This window comes from Podarcis bocagei, assembly GCF_964188305.1.
Source record: "Podarcis bocagei genome assembly, chromosome: 7".
Classification (NCBI taxonomy): Eukaryota; Metazoa; Chordata; class Lepidosauria; order Squamata; family Lacertidae; genus Podarcis; species Podarcis bocagei.
Window position 1 is genome coordinate 46,221,625 of NC_138132.1, and position 15,502 is coordinate 46,237,126.

The window sequence follows — 15,502 nt, forward strand, 5'->3', positions numbered from 1 at the left end:
ATTATATGGACAATCTCACGCGATTCAAATCAATTCAGATATATGCATTTTATATAGCTATAGATTTATTTGCAGTTAAAATAAGTCTCTTACTTTTTTCCCTCTGTTTCTTTGTGCATAGGTATTTTGTAGTTCTATTTTGCTGAATATGCCAGTGTAAATAATAAAAATAACAATATATTATGTAAAACACTTAGAGAAGAACCTGCACTAAGTGAAACCTCACATTTCCCCCCTCAAGAAATTTCACACATTCTTCTCATATAGTTCTCTCTCTCTCTCTCTCTCTCTCTCTCTCTCTCTCTCTCTCACACACACACACACACACACACACACACACACCCCTAGCAAATTTTATAAAACCACAGACAATAAGTACAATGAAATTTTCCGTTTGGGAACAGATCCAGCACCCCCTTCCTCTGAAGGAAGTTTTATTTTCTTCCATCTGTTCTGCAGAGTGCTAAAACTAAAAAGACGTCCTAGCATTTTTTATTTTTTATTTAAAAAAGATGCAGTAACACTGGGAAACAAGCGCTTTTCAAAATACTTCCAGAAAAATGGGCATGTCTGTTTGGTTTTATGTTCCCTCTTTCTTCCCTTTTTGTATTTACTAATGCATTTGAATAATGGGGGAAATTAAAGGGGAGACAGACTGCTTTAATGAGGCCATCATGCATAGTAGCTCGTGATTTAACATGGTAGTGAATAAAAGCTTGCTGAAATTTCTCTCTCCATTCCTCTCGCCTCTAGTTGTACCAAAGAAACCGGCACACAGATGGTGCATAAGATCACACATCCTTCTGATAGCCCTGCAGTAACAGGATGAAGTCAAGACATGAGTGGCTGGCTGCCGTAACTCAAAATCTGCTTTCTTTGTCAGTTTAAGTGCTTGATGGAGATACGCTTTTTCCTCGTTTAAGTCCATTTGGGAATATTGTGTAGCAGAAAGTGGGGTTGTTGTTTTTTTTTAAGACCTGCAGAGCATGTTGCTAAAAACACTTGCATGCCACTGATAGAAAGCAGATTTTTTTTACCAGCTCCCGTAAACAAATGGAGGGGAAATCCTCCCCCATTATAAATTTGACAGGATGCTGGTTGAATGTTTCATTAAATCATTAAGATGATTTAATGAGAGTGGGCTCTTCCCACAAATTCTTGATGCATGTGCATAAGGGGGAATCTTCAAAACTAGGCAGGCTGGATGTCATTTACTTATTCTTCATTTTACTTTCCTTGATGCATGTGTTGCAGCTATATCTTAAAATGAACTCAGCCTCAATGCTAGTCAATCGGCAACATGGTATGTGCATTTATGTAAATTAATTAAAATATACAAATGATAAGTAGGCAGCATGAGCAGGGGTAATCCTAGATCAGGATAAGATGAGGATTGGGGATAAGTCAGCAAGCTTTCATTCACCACCACATTAAATCACAAGCTACTCTGCATTATGTCATTGTTAAAGCATTCTGTCTCATTTTAATTTCTGCCATTATTCAAATGCATTAGTAAATAAAGAGGGTGAGGGAGGGATAAAAACAACAGATGTATCCATTTTATCTTGTGTTTTTGGGTAACATGGAAGCTCTGCCGAAGTGCTGCATATAAATATTTTAAATAAAATACACAAATAGGATCTGATACAGTCCCATGATTTTCCTTCAAATTCTGATTACCCCCCCCCCCCAGAATAGGACCAGAAAGCATGGGTTGATAGACTGCCTTTCATAATTAAGATCACCTGGAAAATTATATATCTGCTCTCTTCTTTCCTCTCTCTCAGACACTAGAACACAGATGGTCAACATAGTGCATTTCAGATGTTGTTGGGCTACAGCTCTTGTCAACCTCAGCTGAATTGGCCAGTGATCAGGGATTGTGGGAGTTATAGTCCAATAGCATCTTGAGAGCACCACCTTGGCTATTTTGTAGTACAATCAGCATGTGTGTGATACCCAGAAGCCCTGGGAATGAAGATGGGGTACAAGTGGAAGAAGAGGAGGAGGAGGAGGACAAGGTCGAGGAGGAGGAAGAGGAATTTGTCTCTCAGAAGCCTTGTACAGCAGTTCTTCTGAAACTGCCCTCATATCACTTTCCTCACAGATTATGGTTTTACAAATTATGCCTTCTTGTTTCCAAGAGGAAATGCTGCATTATAATACTTCTATTGTTCTGCTTCTTCCCCTAAATATTGCATTGAGCAAAGTGCATATCTGACACAGCTTTGGATTCTTCCCTTTAATTCCCACCTCTGTTACAGATGCACCATTGTGTATTGATAAAACTCTGGGGAGGGGGGAAGTACATCTCGATAAAGCCTTTTAAAAGAGTTGGCATGAAGGCAAGTGAACTTACCAGAGGTCCTCAAAATCCTGTCAGGATAGTGGCTAACACTTCTAATTCTCTTGGTGAACACAGAAAATAAAGATGTACGGGAGGAGTCTTGCAATTAACAAAAATAAAAGCATTTGAAATAATATAATGAGCTAAGGAAAGTCAGATAGGTGCAGTTTCATTTTGCTCTTTGCTTATGACATTAGACCACAAAGTACTACAGGATGCCTATGATGTTATTTTGTATGGCAGCCACAGTGAGGCCATTCTATAAATACACACCTGCTATTGCATGCTGCCACTATTATAATACTTTTTTGACATTTGTGCGGTTTTGTTCTGTTTCGAAAATTGTACCTTGCATTAGAGATCCATTTGAAAGTTCCAGTTTAAATAATTTGTGCACCCATAATCAGGGGTGTGTGAAGTGGGGGGTGGAGGTGGTGGGCCGCCCTGGGTGCCACTCGGGGGGGACAAGATGGCCCCTGCCTCCCCCCGGCTGTAGAACAGCCGAGGGCACACACAGTCAGTATGGGCGCCGCTCATGCGGCATCCGTATGGGCTGCTACTCTCACGTACCATCCATACGGGCGTCCATACGGACTGCCTCTCACATGGCAACTGTACAGGCTGCCGCACGTGCACACTCCGTACGGGATGCCGCTCACACGGCAGCCCGTATGGCCACAGTGTAAGAGTGGCATCCCATACGGAATGTGCATGTGCGGCATCCCGTACGGAGTGCGTATGGTTGCTGCGCGTGTGCACTCCATATTGGATGCTGCACATGCGCAATCTGTACAGATGTAGCATGTGCATCACTGGGCGGTTCGCCCCGCCCCTCAGCATCCCACCCCGGGTGCCAGAGAGGGTTCCTCCGCCACTGCCCATAATATTAGGAACCCATGACTACGATAGGGGCCATACTGATTTATTTTGTCTTCTGGGTGACTTGCCAAATTCATCAGTTGCTGTTTTTAGTGGCCTAATATTTTACAGGATAAATATATGCATGCTTACTCAGAAGTAAGTGCCATTAAATTCAATACAGTTCGCACTCAAGTATGTATGTGTATGTCACAAACAGTACAGCCAAATATCCTGCTAAACAAAATGTGTATGATATCAAGGGGTTATGGCAACAAACTAGAATCAGAAGTATTTAGTAACATGTTTTTCTTTTAATTACTACATTTAGAGCTGGCAGATAGGCATTAGTGATCTTATGGCCGTGACAGAGCCTTATTATCTTTCAGAGCAGTTTCAGTTTTTAGGAATGGCAAACACTGCATATTATATTTCTGCAAAGCAGCTTGCCCTCAATGCTTGGTTGTTGTTTTTTAAGTACACTTGCAATTGTGCATTGCTGACTGCAGGCAACAATTATTCCACAAAAGTCATAGCACAGCACCAAGGCAAGCATACTTAGGCTTTAATTGTTTGTTTAGGAGTAGGCCCTCCTGAACTCAGCATCACAGAAGTTCAAGTACAACCAGAGTTGCTCTTGCTCTTTCAGACTGCAGGTTGGGCCCCTTTAACTGAAGAGGCTTCAGTAAAGGAACAGCTTACAATTCAAACGGAGCTGCTGCTTCTATATAAGGCTCAGTCTAAGGGCCTTTCTGCACAACCATTCATAGTTGTATAGTTGCTGTTTGATTTGACTTTATGTGAGTGAATTTGTAGCTGACTGAGTGCACCTTTAGTCATATGTCACTGTTATTAGAAAGTGAGTTAGTTTTCCACATTAATAATAGTGTGCTGTGCCCAAATTGAGAAAAGTCCTGTGGCCGTAGTTACAACCCTTAAATACCCACATGTTCCTCCAGCCAGTAAATTTCAGAATTATCCACATGCACATGGCCCTTGCATCGCTTTTTGTATTTATTGCCACTTATTCTGGAATTCTAATCTTGTGTGACTGCAGGAGTTAGGAAGAAAACCTGCCGTATGTGTCTTATCTGAGCTGTGGTGAACCTGGTTATTGTGATGAAATTTCAACTGCAGCTAATGATTGCTGTGATGGACAGTACCTTGACTCTGTACCATCGTTTCTACCTGCCATATCTCTCCTCCGACCTGAGCTCATAAACTGACAGTGCATATCTATCAGAAGGAAGGGGCCCAAAACATACATCTCCCAAACCATGCCCACCACCCCCAAACCATTCCACATAGAAACCAGGATTATGCTTGTATCCATGTCACAGAAATGACAATATTGAGGATCCAATACTGAGATCTTTTACAAATGTTGGGGGTTTTTGTAGCTTTGAGCTTATTACTATAGAATAATGACATCATGATGTGGCAGCATGTCAAAAAAATCTGGAAAAAATCCCAGCAGCTATGCTACTATAAATGGTAAGTGTGAAAAACTCCTAAGGCTAACTGTTGATGAAGCAACATCAGAGTTCTGCTGTCTTATGACAGAGGATTCAACTATAAAGCTGCAAATAAAACATTTTGAATGTGTTGTAAAGTGCAATATACTATTGTGACACTACATGGCAACTATATCAAATTCAATGCATTTTTTAAAAAAAGCATTTGCACACTATTTTTTGACCCAGAAGCTGCCTGCAGACAAACGCCAGCTCCCTCGGCCTATAGAGAGAGATGAGTGCGCAAGCCCAGAGACGTTCGTGACTGGACCTAACGGTCAGGGGTACCTTTACCTTTAGATTCTACTACAGTCTGGGCTTGGCATAGGGTCTGGCTTTGGAGGAGATCACTGCTTGCCTCAAAACAGGGATGTTGCCACACTCACTATGGCTTCCCCAATTGGCTGGACTCAACAAGGTCCTGTTTGTCCCTAATTTCCACTGGTCTGTCATCACATAGATTAATATGACTAGCTACATAGCTTGTGAACCATCCCACCTCCAGTTAGCTGAGATCAACTATATTGCAAATACAGGAAAGAAGTAGTAAATGGAATTAAAATAATGATACCCAAACAGTAAATGGAATTAAAATAATGATACCCAAACAGCATCAGAAAAAAGAACTATGGCAGCAAATGGATGGATAGTCTCCCAGGTAAAAATGACTTTTCACAAAATGTTTCTCACTCTGTCCCTAAATTACCAAATGTGTGAATGCGTGTTTTATTTGCTAGTGCAAATAAAGCCCTGACACTAATTATATCAGACAACACAACGACACATTGCTGGTCCCTTTTTTCTTTATCTCTGCTATATGACCCAGTTTAGATGTGGTGGAAGTGACTTAGAATCATAGAATCTTAGAGTTGGAATGGACCCCAAGGGTCATCTAGTCCAATCCCCTACAATGCAGGAATCTCAGCTAAAGCATCCATGACAGATGGCCATCCAACCTCTGTTTAAAAACCTCTAAGAAAGGAGAGTCCACCACCTCTAGTGGGAGTCTGTTCTGTCCACCACCTCTAGTGGGAGAGTACTGTCAGAAAGTTTTTCCAAATGTTTAGTCGGAAATTCCTTTCTTGCAACTTGAAGCCATTGGTTCGAGTCCTACCCTCCAGAGCAGAAGAAAACAGACACGTTCCCTCCTCCATGTGACAGCCCTTAAGATATTTGAAGATGGCTATCATATCTCCTCTTTTCCAGGCTAAACATACCCAACTCCTTCAAGTGCTCCTAATAAGGCTTAGTTTCCAAACCCTTGATCATCTTGGTCTGCCCTCCTCTGCACACGTTCCAGCTTGTCAACATCCTTCTTAAATTGTGGTGCCCAGAATTGGACACAGTATCCCAAGTGTGGTCTGACTAAGGCAGAATAGAGTGGTACTATTAGTACTATGATCTGGACACTATACTTCTGTTGATGCAGCCTAGAATAATATGAACTTTTTTTGCTGCTGCATCACACTGGTGACTCACGCTGAGCTTGTGGTCCACCAAGACCCCTAGATCCTTTTCACACGTACTGCTAGTAAGCCAGGTGTCCCCCATCCTATATTTGTGCATCTGGTTCTTCCTGCCTAAGTGCAGAACCTTACATTTGTCCCTATTGAAATTCATTTTGTTAGCTTGTGCCCAGTTCTCCAATCAGTTAAGGTCATTTTGAATTCTGATTCTGTCTTCTGCAGCATTAGCTACCCCTCCCAGTTTGGTGTCATCTGCAGATTTGATGAGCATCCCCTCAATTCTTTCATCCACTTATAAAGATATTGAACAACAACAGGCCCAGGACAGAACCCTGCAGCACCCCACTTGTCACTTTTTTTCCAGGATGACAAGGAACCATTATTGAGTACTCTTTGGGTTCGGTCAGTCAACCAGCTACAACTCCACCTAACAGTTACCTCATTCAACCCACATTTTACCAGATTCCTTGCGGGAATATCATGGGGGACTTTGTCAAAAGCCTTTCTGAAATCAAGATACACTATGTCCACAGCATTTCCCTGATCCACCAAGTTTTAATTCCTTCCAAAAAAAAGAAATCAGATTGGTCTAGCATGACTTATTTTTGAAAAACCCATGCTGGGTCTTAGTAATCACAGCATTACTTTTCTAAATGTTCACAGTCCGACTGTTGAATTATCTGTCCTAGGATCTTCCCTGATATCAATGTCAAGCTCATCGGTCGGTAGCTACCTGACGTTTTGACACATAAAGATGCAAGACCTAATATTTACACTGATCAGACTGTTTCTGTTGTGGTTACTAAGGCTTTCTGATAACTTAAGTAGTTGGTAGTTTCTCCATGTTGTGATTGACAATAGTGTTCTGCCTAACTCTTTATTAATTTTACTTTTTCATTTTGTCCTTGGATTCCATGGGAACGTTACAATCTGTTTCCATATCATTAGCAATGAAAACAGAAGATTCATATTATTACAGGCAGAATTAAATTGCTATTCTGACACTGAAATCTATTTATTTCGCATGGGTGGAGGGATTGTACTACCACTTAATATTATCAGAAGATACCTCCTTTTACATTTGGACCTTTCTTGCCCAGCTCCCTGCCTTAATCCATTTGATCTCTCAGCTCCGATCCTGGCTCAGAATCAACATGACTCTTCTCTGTACCTGCACCAATACTCTACTTTAGTTCAATCCCTCTGAAGGTGGTAGCTTTACTTTCATCATCAGCCCAGTATATTGTGTGGAACCCAAATTCCTCCCCCATCTGCTCTGGCTAGGGACAATACTTCTAAAGTCTTGCCAAACCCTTCAGCAACCCATTCCTCTTTTCATCTATGCTGATCACCCCTGCTGATGACACCTGAAGCAGGTTACCTCATCGTCCTGCAAGCTGGGACTGACCCAGTGCACCTTCTGCTTTCTGGGTGCTGTGGTGTTGATTGCTCAATATTGATATATGCATATGATAGCAGTACTAATGGAGAGTGGGCAACATTCACTGTAATCTTGCCCATGACAACAAGGCCAAATCATGCACTTTCAGCTCCTTGCCCTCATGTAGTATTGCAACAACAACTAATAACAATGATAATGATTACATTGCCACTATTATACAATGAGCATAGCCCTTACTAAATACAGAAAGCTTTTCAGATGCCAGATAATATGCTAATCCAGCAGTATCATGTCAAGTTATTCATAGATCATTGGATTAGGTAGCCAGTTTGATGGTAGAATCCAAAGAAATGAACATTTGCCATCAGTCTTCTTGAAGTTATATGAATATTGACTTACCCGGCCAACTAATATAGGTTCTGGTCCAGAAAACTCCTCCAGGACAAACATTTGATTCCACACCCAGCCCCTCTTGGAACGGTTCAACACTCTTTGTTCTTCACTTAGCTCATTTAGTCCTCTGCTGGATCCACTCGGTAATACGTGAGAATGATTCATTGGAGCCATGTACATAGATGGGAATGCAGTAATCCATAATATTACTAATGGAGCCCACGTATCCATAAACATTTCTGTTAGTCTTTCTGGCATCATTCCACACTTTAAGCAAATCAGCACCAACAATGAAAGAATTATTTTGCTTTCTTCCAGATCATAGTCATCCGATTCATCATGCGGCAAAGAAGATTTACTTACAGCTCCGTCATGAGTCTAGAGCACGGTAAATATAAATAGGAATTGCCTCGATGGCAAAAAGAAGTCTAGGCTTTGTTGCCTTCAGAGATTCCTGAAAAATTAAAAAGAAAATCAAGTTAGCAAGGAACTAGCTAGTAATGTGTGTTGTCCCTCATAATAAAAATTAAGGAGCAAGAGCTTTCTTTATTGCATGAAAGTATAATCCACTCTTATGTGTTCCTCACACATCTACATTAGCAGATCAACAGGTGTCCATCTCTGTGTTTCCCCACAATCTTAAGTTTCTAGCTCCATACAAGAGATATAGTTTGTTGTTTTAAAAAACGTCACACCTTGTACATAGCAGGGAGGCAGTCATCCAAACATATGGATGTTGGGGGTGGGGGACTCATCAGGAAATGTCCTACCTCAGTGAAGATCATGCTATCCTTTCTGGCTGCTAAGTGACACCTCTACCTTTCCACCAGTGGTGGACTTTGGTCTTTCAAATTCCAATGGCACCCTGTGCAAGGCCAAAATTCAATGCCCCCTGCCTCTCACCTTCCGTTCTGCTCAATTAACTACATCATGCTGCCCTAAATCAGCCTCTGCCAGTCCCCCTCTTGGATAGCTAACTTTAACATCAACAGAATGAACCTTTGCATTGCACACTAAATAATCTCTGCTGTTGCACTTCAAACAGAAGGAAGGGAACAGGAATTAGCTGACCAGAACTGCTGATCTTCTGACATTTTTGCAAGCACTGTGTTCCTTCAGGTGCTTATTTTTAAAGGGAGAAGGAAAATCTACATTTGACAGGAGATTTAGACTCATTTCTCTCAACTCAGAAGTGTCCAATTAAGTTCCCATTGAGCCATCGCTAATGCATCAAGATTCATTAGCCACAATTGAATCCAATCTCAGAATAGCTCTGTGGGAAAAGCTGGTACTGCCAGGCACAAAAGTGGCATCAACCACAACAGGGAAAAGAAACAACATTCATGTTTTAAATGGATTTCACATTAAGCCTAACTTGATTCCTGTGTTATTTTAGGCTGAATTGAGACATAAGACATATTTCAATAGATGCTTATGAACGTAACCTGACATTAGGTGGATGCTTCCTTGCATCAGTGCCAAGAAACCCATTTGGCAGAAATCACTTAGTGTGTGTGAATTCTGTATTCTCTCTACTTCGGATGAGATATATTAGTAGACTGCACTAAGTGAGCTGACCGTACCTGGGAATAGCACTCCTAATGGCATCTGAAAGGGGGTTCTGTAACTCCTCCTAAGGGAATATTCCTTAGATTGGGAAACCTGAGGACTGGGAGCTAAATGTGGCCACCCATCTCTCTCTACTTGGTCCTCAATTTTTTTCCCAGGCCACACCCTTCACAGGCCCTGCTTCACACCCTAAAAGTTTTTGCCTGATTGGAAAATGCCATATAATACAGAAGGGTTTGTGAGTGTGTATAAACTAGCCAATTCTACGAAGGTAAGATTTGCATTTGGTCCTAGAAACCAGTGGCATGTGGCCCTCAGAAGGTTGTCTTGAAGGGAATGCATCCTTCAGGATGACTTGGTTCTCTTGTCTTAGGTTCTCAGATCCTTTCCCCATGTCATATGCCCTTGAAGACTACTTGGGTACTGTAATCAGATGAGAATATGGTATACCAGCTTGTAGACTGGTATAGGCCTATAGGAACGTATCTTGCAAATTGTTGTTGTTGTTGTTGTTGTTGTTGTTGTTGTCTGCCCACCTGGCTGGGTTTCCCCAGCCACTTTTTTAATAAAAAGAGGAAGATCAATACTGGCTCCCATTGTGTTTTGGGGTATGATTCATGGAATTAGACTAAATCTATAAAGCATAGGATCAGGATGCTCTAACGGCTGCAGTTGTAAATGTGAACCTGAGTATTCTTTGAGGTCTTTAAAGGCCCTCTTCTGGGAGGGTCTGCCTTCTGTGGTTAGGTGGTGGTGGTTGAACTGCAATCCTAAAATATAGGAGTATATCCCATTGAGGCTCATGTGACTTCCATCCTACTAACCATAGATAAAATTATTCTGCAAGTCGCATTAAATCCAATGTCAATTAAATGTGACTAACCGCCCACCCCCGCCATTTTGCACATTATGTGGTGGTTCACTTGAAATCAACAGTGCTTTCTTACATCCACATCTAATATGCTTGGGGTAGAAGCAAAGAATGAAATATGACGAAGTGTTCTTATAGACATCATCTCATTGATTTTCTGCCGTTAAGACAATGCATATGATCATATATAATGCACTTAGTTGCATTGATATTTCTGGCATAAATTCCAAACGTTGCACTATCATACCTGTGGGTCAAAGTAAATTGGTGGGCAATGGATTGAAAGAAGTTATTAACTTCATTGAAACTCTTCTGCAAATTCAGTTACCTCGCTATGAAAAGAAAAGTCTGCAACAGATCTTTAGTAAATATTAATAAAGGTAATAAATAACAGTTTAACATGCAAAACAGCCTAGGAATAGAAGGACCTGCTTTAAGCTGAATCATGCTGTTGGTTCATCTTACTAAGTTTTGTCTACACTAGGGAGGTAACATAACCCTCTTGTAGCTCAAGGGTTGTATTCCAGTATGGTGACCCTTTCAGGACAGCATGATGCTAGTGGGAGGAGCCAGCGGCTAAAATTACTAGACTGCAGTTCTTACCTTTGAACAGTCAGCTACATTCTAGCCACACACAGAGATTCCTCTACAAACACACACACACACACACACACACACACACACACACACACTTCTGCCTCCATCTTTTACCCAGCAATTACAGCTCAAGTGCACACCCCAGCTGGGCAAAAAGCACTGGAGTAGACTGTGGAGGAGGTCCAATGAGGGGTGGACTTGGGCAGGTGCAAGAAACAGAGAGTCCCAAGAACCATATAGAGAAGCCTGGAGAACAACATTCAGTCCCCAGGTCTGATTTTCTCTACCCATGGTCTACAGTGACAATGCCATAGTTTCAGACAGGAAACATCCCCAGCCCTGCCTCAATAAGAATTGAACTTGGGGTACCTTCTGCAACCAAAGCCTTTCAATAAAAGGGCATAAAATCACCTCAAATTCCTCTTAAAATGAATTTTCAAACCACAGCATGTCTGGCCAAATTAGGAACCTCTTCATCTCACTAGTACATTGATTTACATCACAACTTCCAGGTGAAATGATTTCAGAGTTACATGAAGGTTTATCCACATCAGAATATGCTGAGGACTCCTTTTACAAATGGCCCCTTCTTAAGGAGCAATCCGCTCTTAATTTCATTCTGCATTCATTGCTGCCTTGTTGATCATTTGTGATTACAAGCAATAGATAAGCCCTCCGACCCCAGCAATTCATTAAGATGGGTTTAGGTCGATTCACAGACATTTGTTGTTACATTTCAAACACGGCAGCATTGATCTTATTGAAATAAATTACATTACCGTAGGCAAACAATTTAAATTTTTGTTTGAAAGCTCTGTTTGAATGAAGTCAGGACCAAAACAACACTCAGACTGACTGTTGGAAAAGGAAGTCAATTATCCATTTGTTAGTTGCTGGGCAAACTTGGTGTATAGCAAAGAAGTAAAAGAAGAAGAAAAGAGCAATCTTCAAAATTCCAATAAGTGGCTTTTATTCCTTATTCATGTTATATTTGGCCCTTTCATCATTTTTGGGGCAGTTTAGCTTTTCCTTTAATAAAATCAATAGTTAGAATGGAAACACACACACACACACACACACACACACACACACACACACACGAGGACCAAAGGCTCCAAAGCTATCATCCTCATTCAGGTGAATAGTTCTTAATTCATTGCATGATGAATGATCTTGATTTAAGCCTGTCAATTTGATGTATGCTAAGTAAATCCTAAATAAATGCAAAATATAAAGTGATGCAAAATGTAAGTTGTGTGAAATTGGAAAAGTGGAGGCCAAGGTGTTCACATGCAAAATCACAGCAAACCTAGCATTTCTTTTCTATTCTTATCAAGTATGTATATATACCACTAACTTGATTTTCTAAAATACAAAAAACCTCTAAACAGATTGAAGATTTAGTTGGGATGGTTTTATATTTCTTTTTTAAAACAACAACAGGATGGATGGATGGATAGATAGATGATCGATAGAGATGATAGATAGATACTAACAAAATATTCACAGTTTTGGGAATATTCATAACTCTGTTGAAGATCTGCATAAGCATGGAACTTCAGATGTTGCAGAATATTCAGCATCCTAAGTCTGTAAAACTGTCGGGTAGTAGGCTCTATTGAAAACAACAAGACTTATTTCTGAATAGAAATGTATAGCACACACTGTTAGTATCCTAGCATTATTAATTTTCCTTCTCGCTCTAGCCAAAGTGCAAGATGGAGAACCTGTGTGATTCCATATGTTGCTGAACTGCAACTCCCACTATCTCTAACCATTGACCATGCTGGCTGCAGCTGATGGGAGTTGTAGTCCAGCAACATGTAAAGGAGCACAGGTTCCTTGCACCTGGGATGGATAGATTTGTGAAAGGTGAAGCAGGGAGAGAGGCTGAGATTGTATTTGAGGGGGCAGGCTCTGTCCTTGCCTAGTTTTGCTTTGGATAATGATTGTCTTCTTCCTTGAATATCTTTGGTATGGGATTTCAAAATCCCTTAGCTATAACTCAGATGCACAATGCAGTCTTCTCCCTGTTTCTTTCCTCTTTTTTGTTATTACTGGATTGTTCCATCTTCTCACTGACACCAACAAAGAAACAATATATATATTCCCCTCCCTTCCCAACTCTTCCGTGCATTTACTTTCCACAGTCTTCGAACAACGCTCCTGTTTGCCTTTGGCTTCATGCTGCTCTGTCTGTTCTTTAACCTGATTCCTTTTTGAGCATTATATTCACCGCTGCAGGTATTTGGTTACACTGGCAACAGCACCACTTACGCGATGCAGTTTCTTGAGAATTTGAACAGGGGGTCTATTTGCCCTCATTGTAGGATCTGCATTCCAGAACCCACATAGACACACAAAGAAAGAGAGAGGGAGAGAAAGAGGTTGTCCTCTTTCAGATGGCTGGTCCTTGTTCACAGCAGCGCTCCTGAATGAAGCCTGTTAATTTAATGTGTACAAACACAGGACTTTAAATGTATTCAGGTAGTTCCCTTAATGGAGCTACCTGAATGCCATCTCCCGGTAATTACATGAGCTTATTACAGTAACTCTCTTTACTCTTTATTCAAGCCATCCCCCCGTTACTTGTTACCTTTGCTTGCTGCAAGGATCTAAAAAGTAGGCTAAGCTCTCCAAGAAAGAGCTGTATTTTTGTGTTTCACGTCCAAAGCAGTCCGCTTCCCTGCCCTTCTTGTTGGGGTAAATACCAGCTTTGCATTGCTTACAGAGAAACAAAACACTTGGCTAAACTTTGTCGATGGAATTAAAGATTTGTTGGTGAGCAACAGATGATTCCATGCTCCTTGCCATGCAGTGGTGGGAATCAGTGTCTTTTGCTTTGCTGGTACTGTTACAGGTGCCACATAATACCGGTTCCACGTTTGTAAGAACTTGATATTATAGCATGGCAGGATTTACACTTTGGAATGCCCTGCTTACTGATATCAAGCAGGTGACTTCTCTGTATTCTTTTTGGTGCCTGCTAAAAACGTTTTTGTTTGGACAAGCTTACTCAGATGTTTAGAAAGTTAATGCAAGTTTTCATCTGGTTTATTTCCCCCCTGCTGTTTATTGCTATTTTAGCTTTTTGAAAGTTTGAAATTACTGTAGCTAATTTTTCTTATCAAAATTTTGATTGTTTTATCTTTTTGTAATCTTCTTTGAGGTTTGTTTGCTTTCACAATAAAGTAGTGTATAAATGTTATTTTTAAAAAAATATATTTTTTTTTACTTCTTGTCCTACATGCTTTGCCAGTTGCCATAAGACTGCACAAGTGAGCTCAAAGACTTGCTGACTTTTGCCAGTGTCTAGAGGACAAAGGACTTCTGAGGGGCCTGCGCCTCCACCATCCCAGGTAGAATACCATGGGAAGAAGATGACCATGTTGGTCCCAGCTATCAGCCCGAGAAGCTTGCTTCTCTTTCTGTCCCCCTCCCCACAACTAAGAACTTTGATCCAACAGCCAATTAAGGAGAGATAAAGAAAACTTTCACTTTTTGATTCTCTCTGTTTTTGAGATTTCTATTACACATTTCTGCATCAGTTTGTAAGTTTTCTTTTTCTTTTAAAGGCCTTGTATAAATTCATCAGCATTTTAGTACGTTTGTACATTTTAGAAATGTTTACTATATTTCCAAGCACAATTCAAAGTGTTGGTGCTGACCTTTAAATCCCTAAACGGCCTCAACCCAGTATACCTTGAAGGAGCGTTTCACCCCCATCGTTCTGTCCGGACACTGAGGTCCAGCGCCGAGGACCTTCTGGTGGTTCCCTCACTGCGAGAAGCCAAGTTACAGGGAACTAGGCAGAGGGCCTTCTTGGTAGTGGCACTCGCCTTGTGGAACACCCTCCCACCAGATGTCAAAGGAAAAAACAACTACCAGTCTTTTAGAAGACATCTGAAGGCAGCCCTGTTTAGGGAAGCTTTTAATTTCTGAAGTACTATTGTATTTTAATATTTTGTTGGAAGCCGCCCAAAGTGGCTGGGGAAATAATAATATTATAATTATTTAGTGTGTCCTACCCTCTCACCCTGCGCTCTCTCTCTCTCTCTCTCTCTCTCTCTCTCTCTCTCTCACACACACACACACACACACACACACACAAACTTTCTCTCTGTCTCTCTCTCTCTGTCTGTCTGTCTGTCTGTCTGCAATGCATTTACCCTGATAATGTGCATTAGTATGTATATTCGAGGGGAAGGAGGTTTGCATCTCGGAGAATTGCATTAACACGAGAAGCAATTCCATTTTTTTCTTATGTCCCTATTTACAAACCACCATTTCATTCTGGCACAAGCTGAACCACCTCCTCTACCTCTCCTCTCCAGTAGCCTATGTTGTATCTATCCTTTAAAAATAATAATTCTAAGGACAGGGCCTGTCCCTCATTTCCATTTATGTACAGCAGGAGTGGCTAATGTGCTGCTCTCCAGATGCTGTTGCACTGCCAGTACCACCATTCCTGACCATAGGACATGC

General features: G+C 41.1%; 1 protein-coding gene across 5 annotated transcripts in view; it reads right to left on the minus strand.

Moving 5' to 3' along the window:
* Positions 1 to 15,502, minus strand: part of CDH8 (cadherin 8) — a 239,377-nt gene that overhangs the window by 211,359 nt on the left and 12,516 nt on the right. For all 5 annotated transcript variants that reach the window (XM_081202702.1, XM_081202703.1, XM_081202704.1 and 2 more), the window contains one exon: positions 7,987 to 8,434. In XM_081202702.1, coding sequence (XP_081058828.1) covers positions 7,987 to 8,241 — 255 coding nt within the window. In that variant the 5' untranslated portion in view covers positions 8,242 to 8,434. The remainder of the gene's footprint in view (positions 1 to 7,986; positions 8,435 to 15,502) is intronic.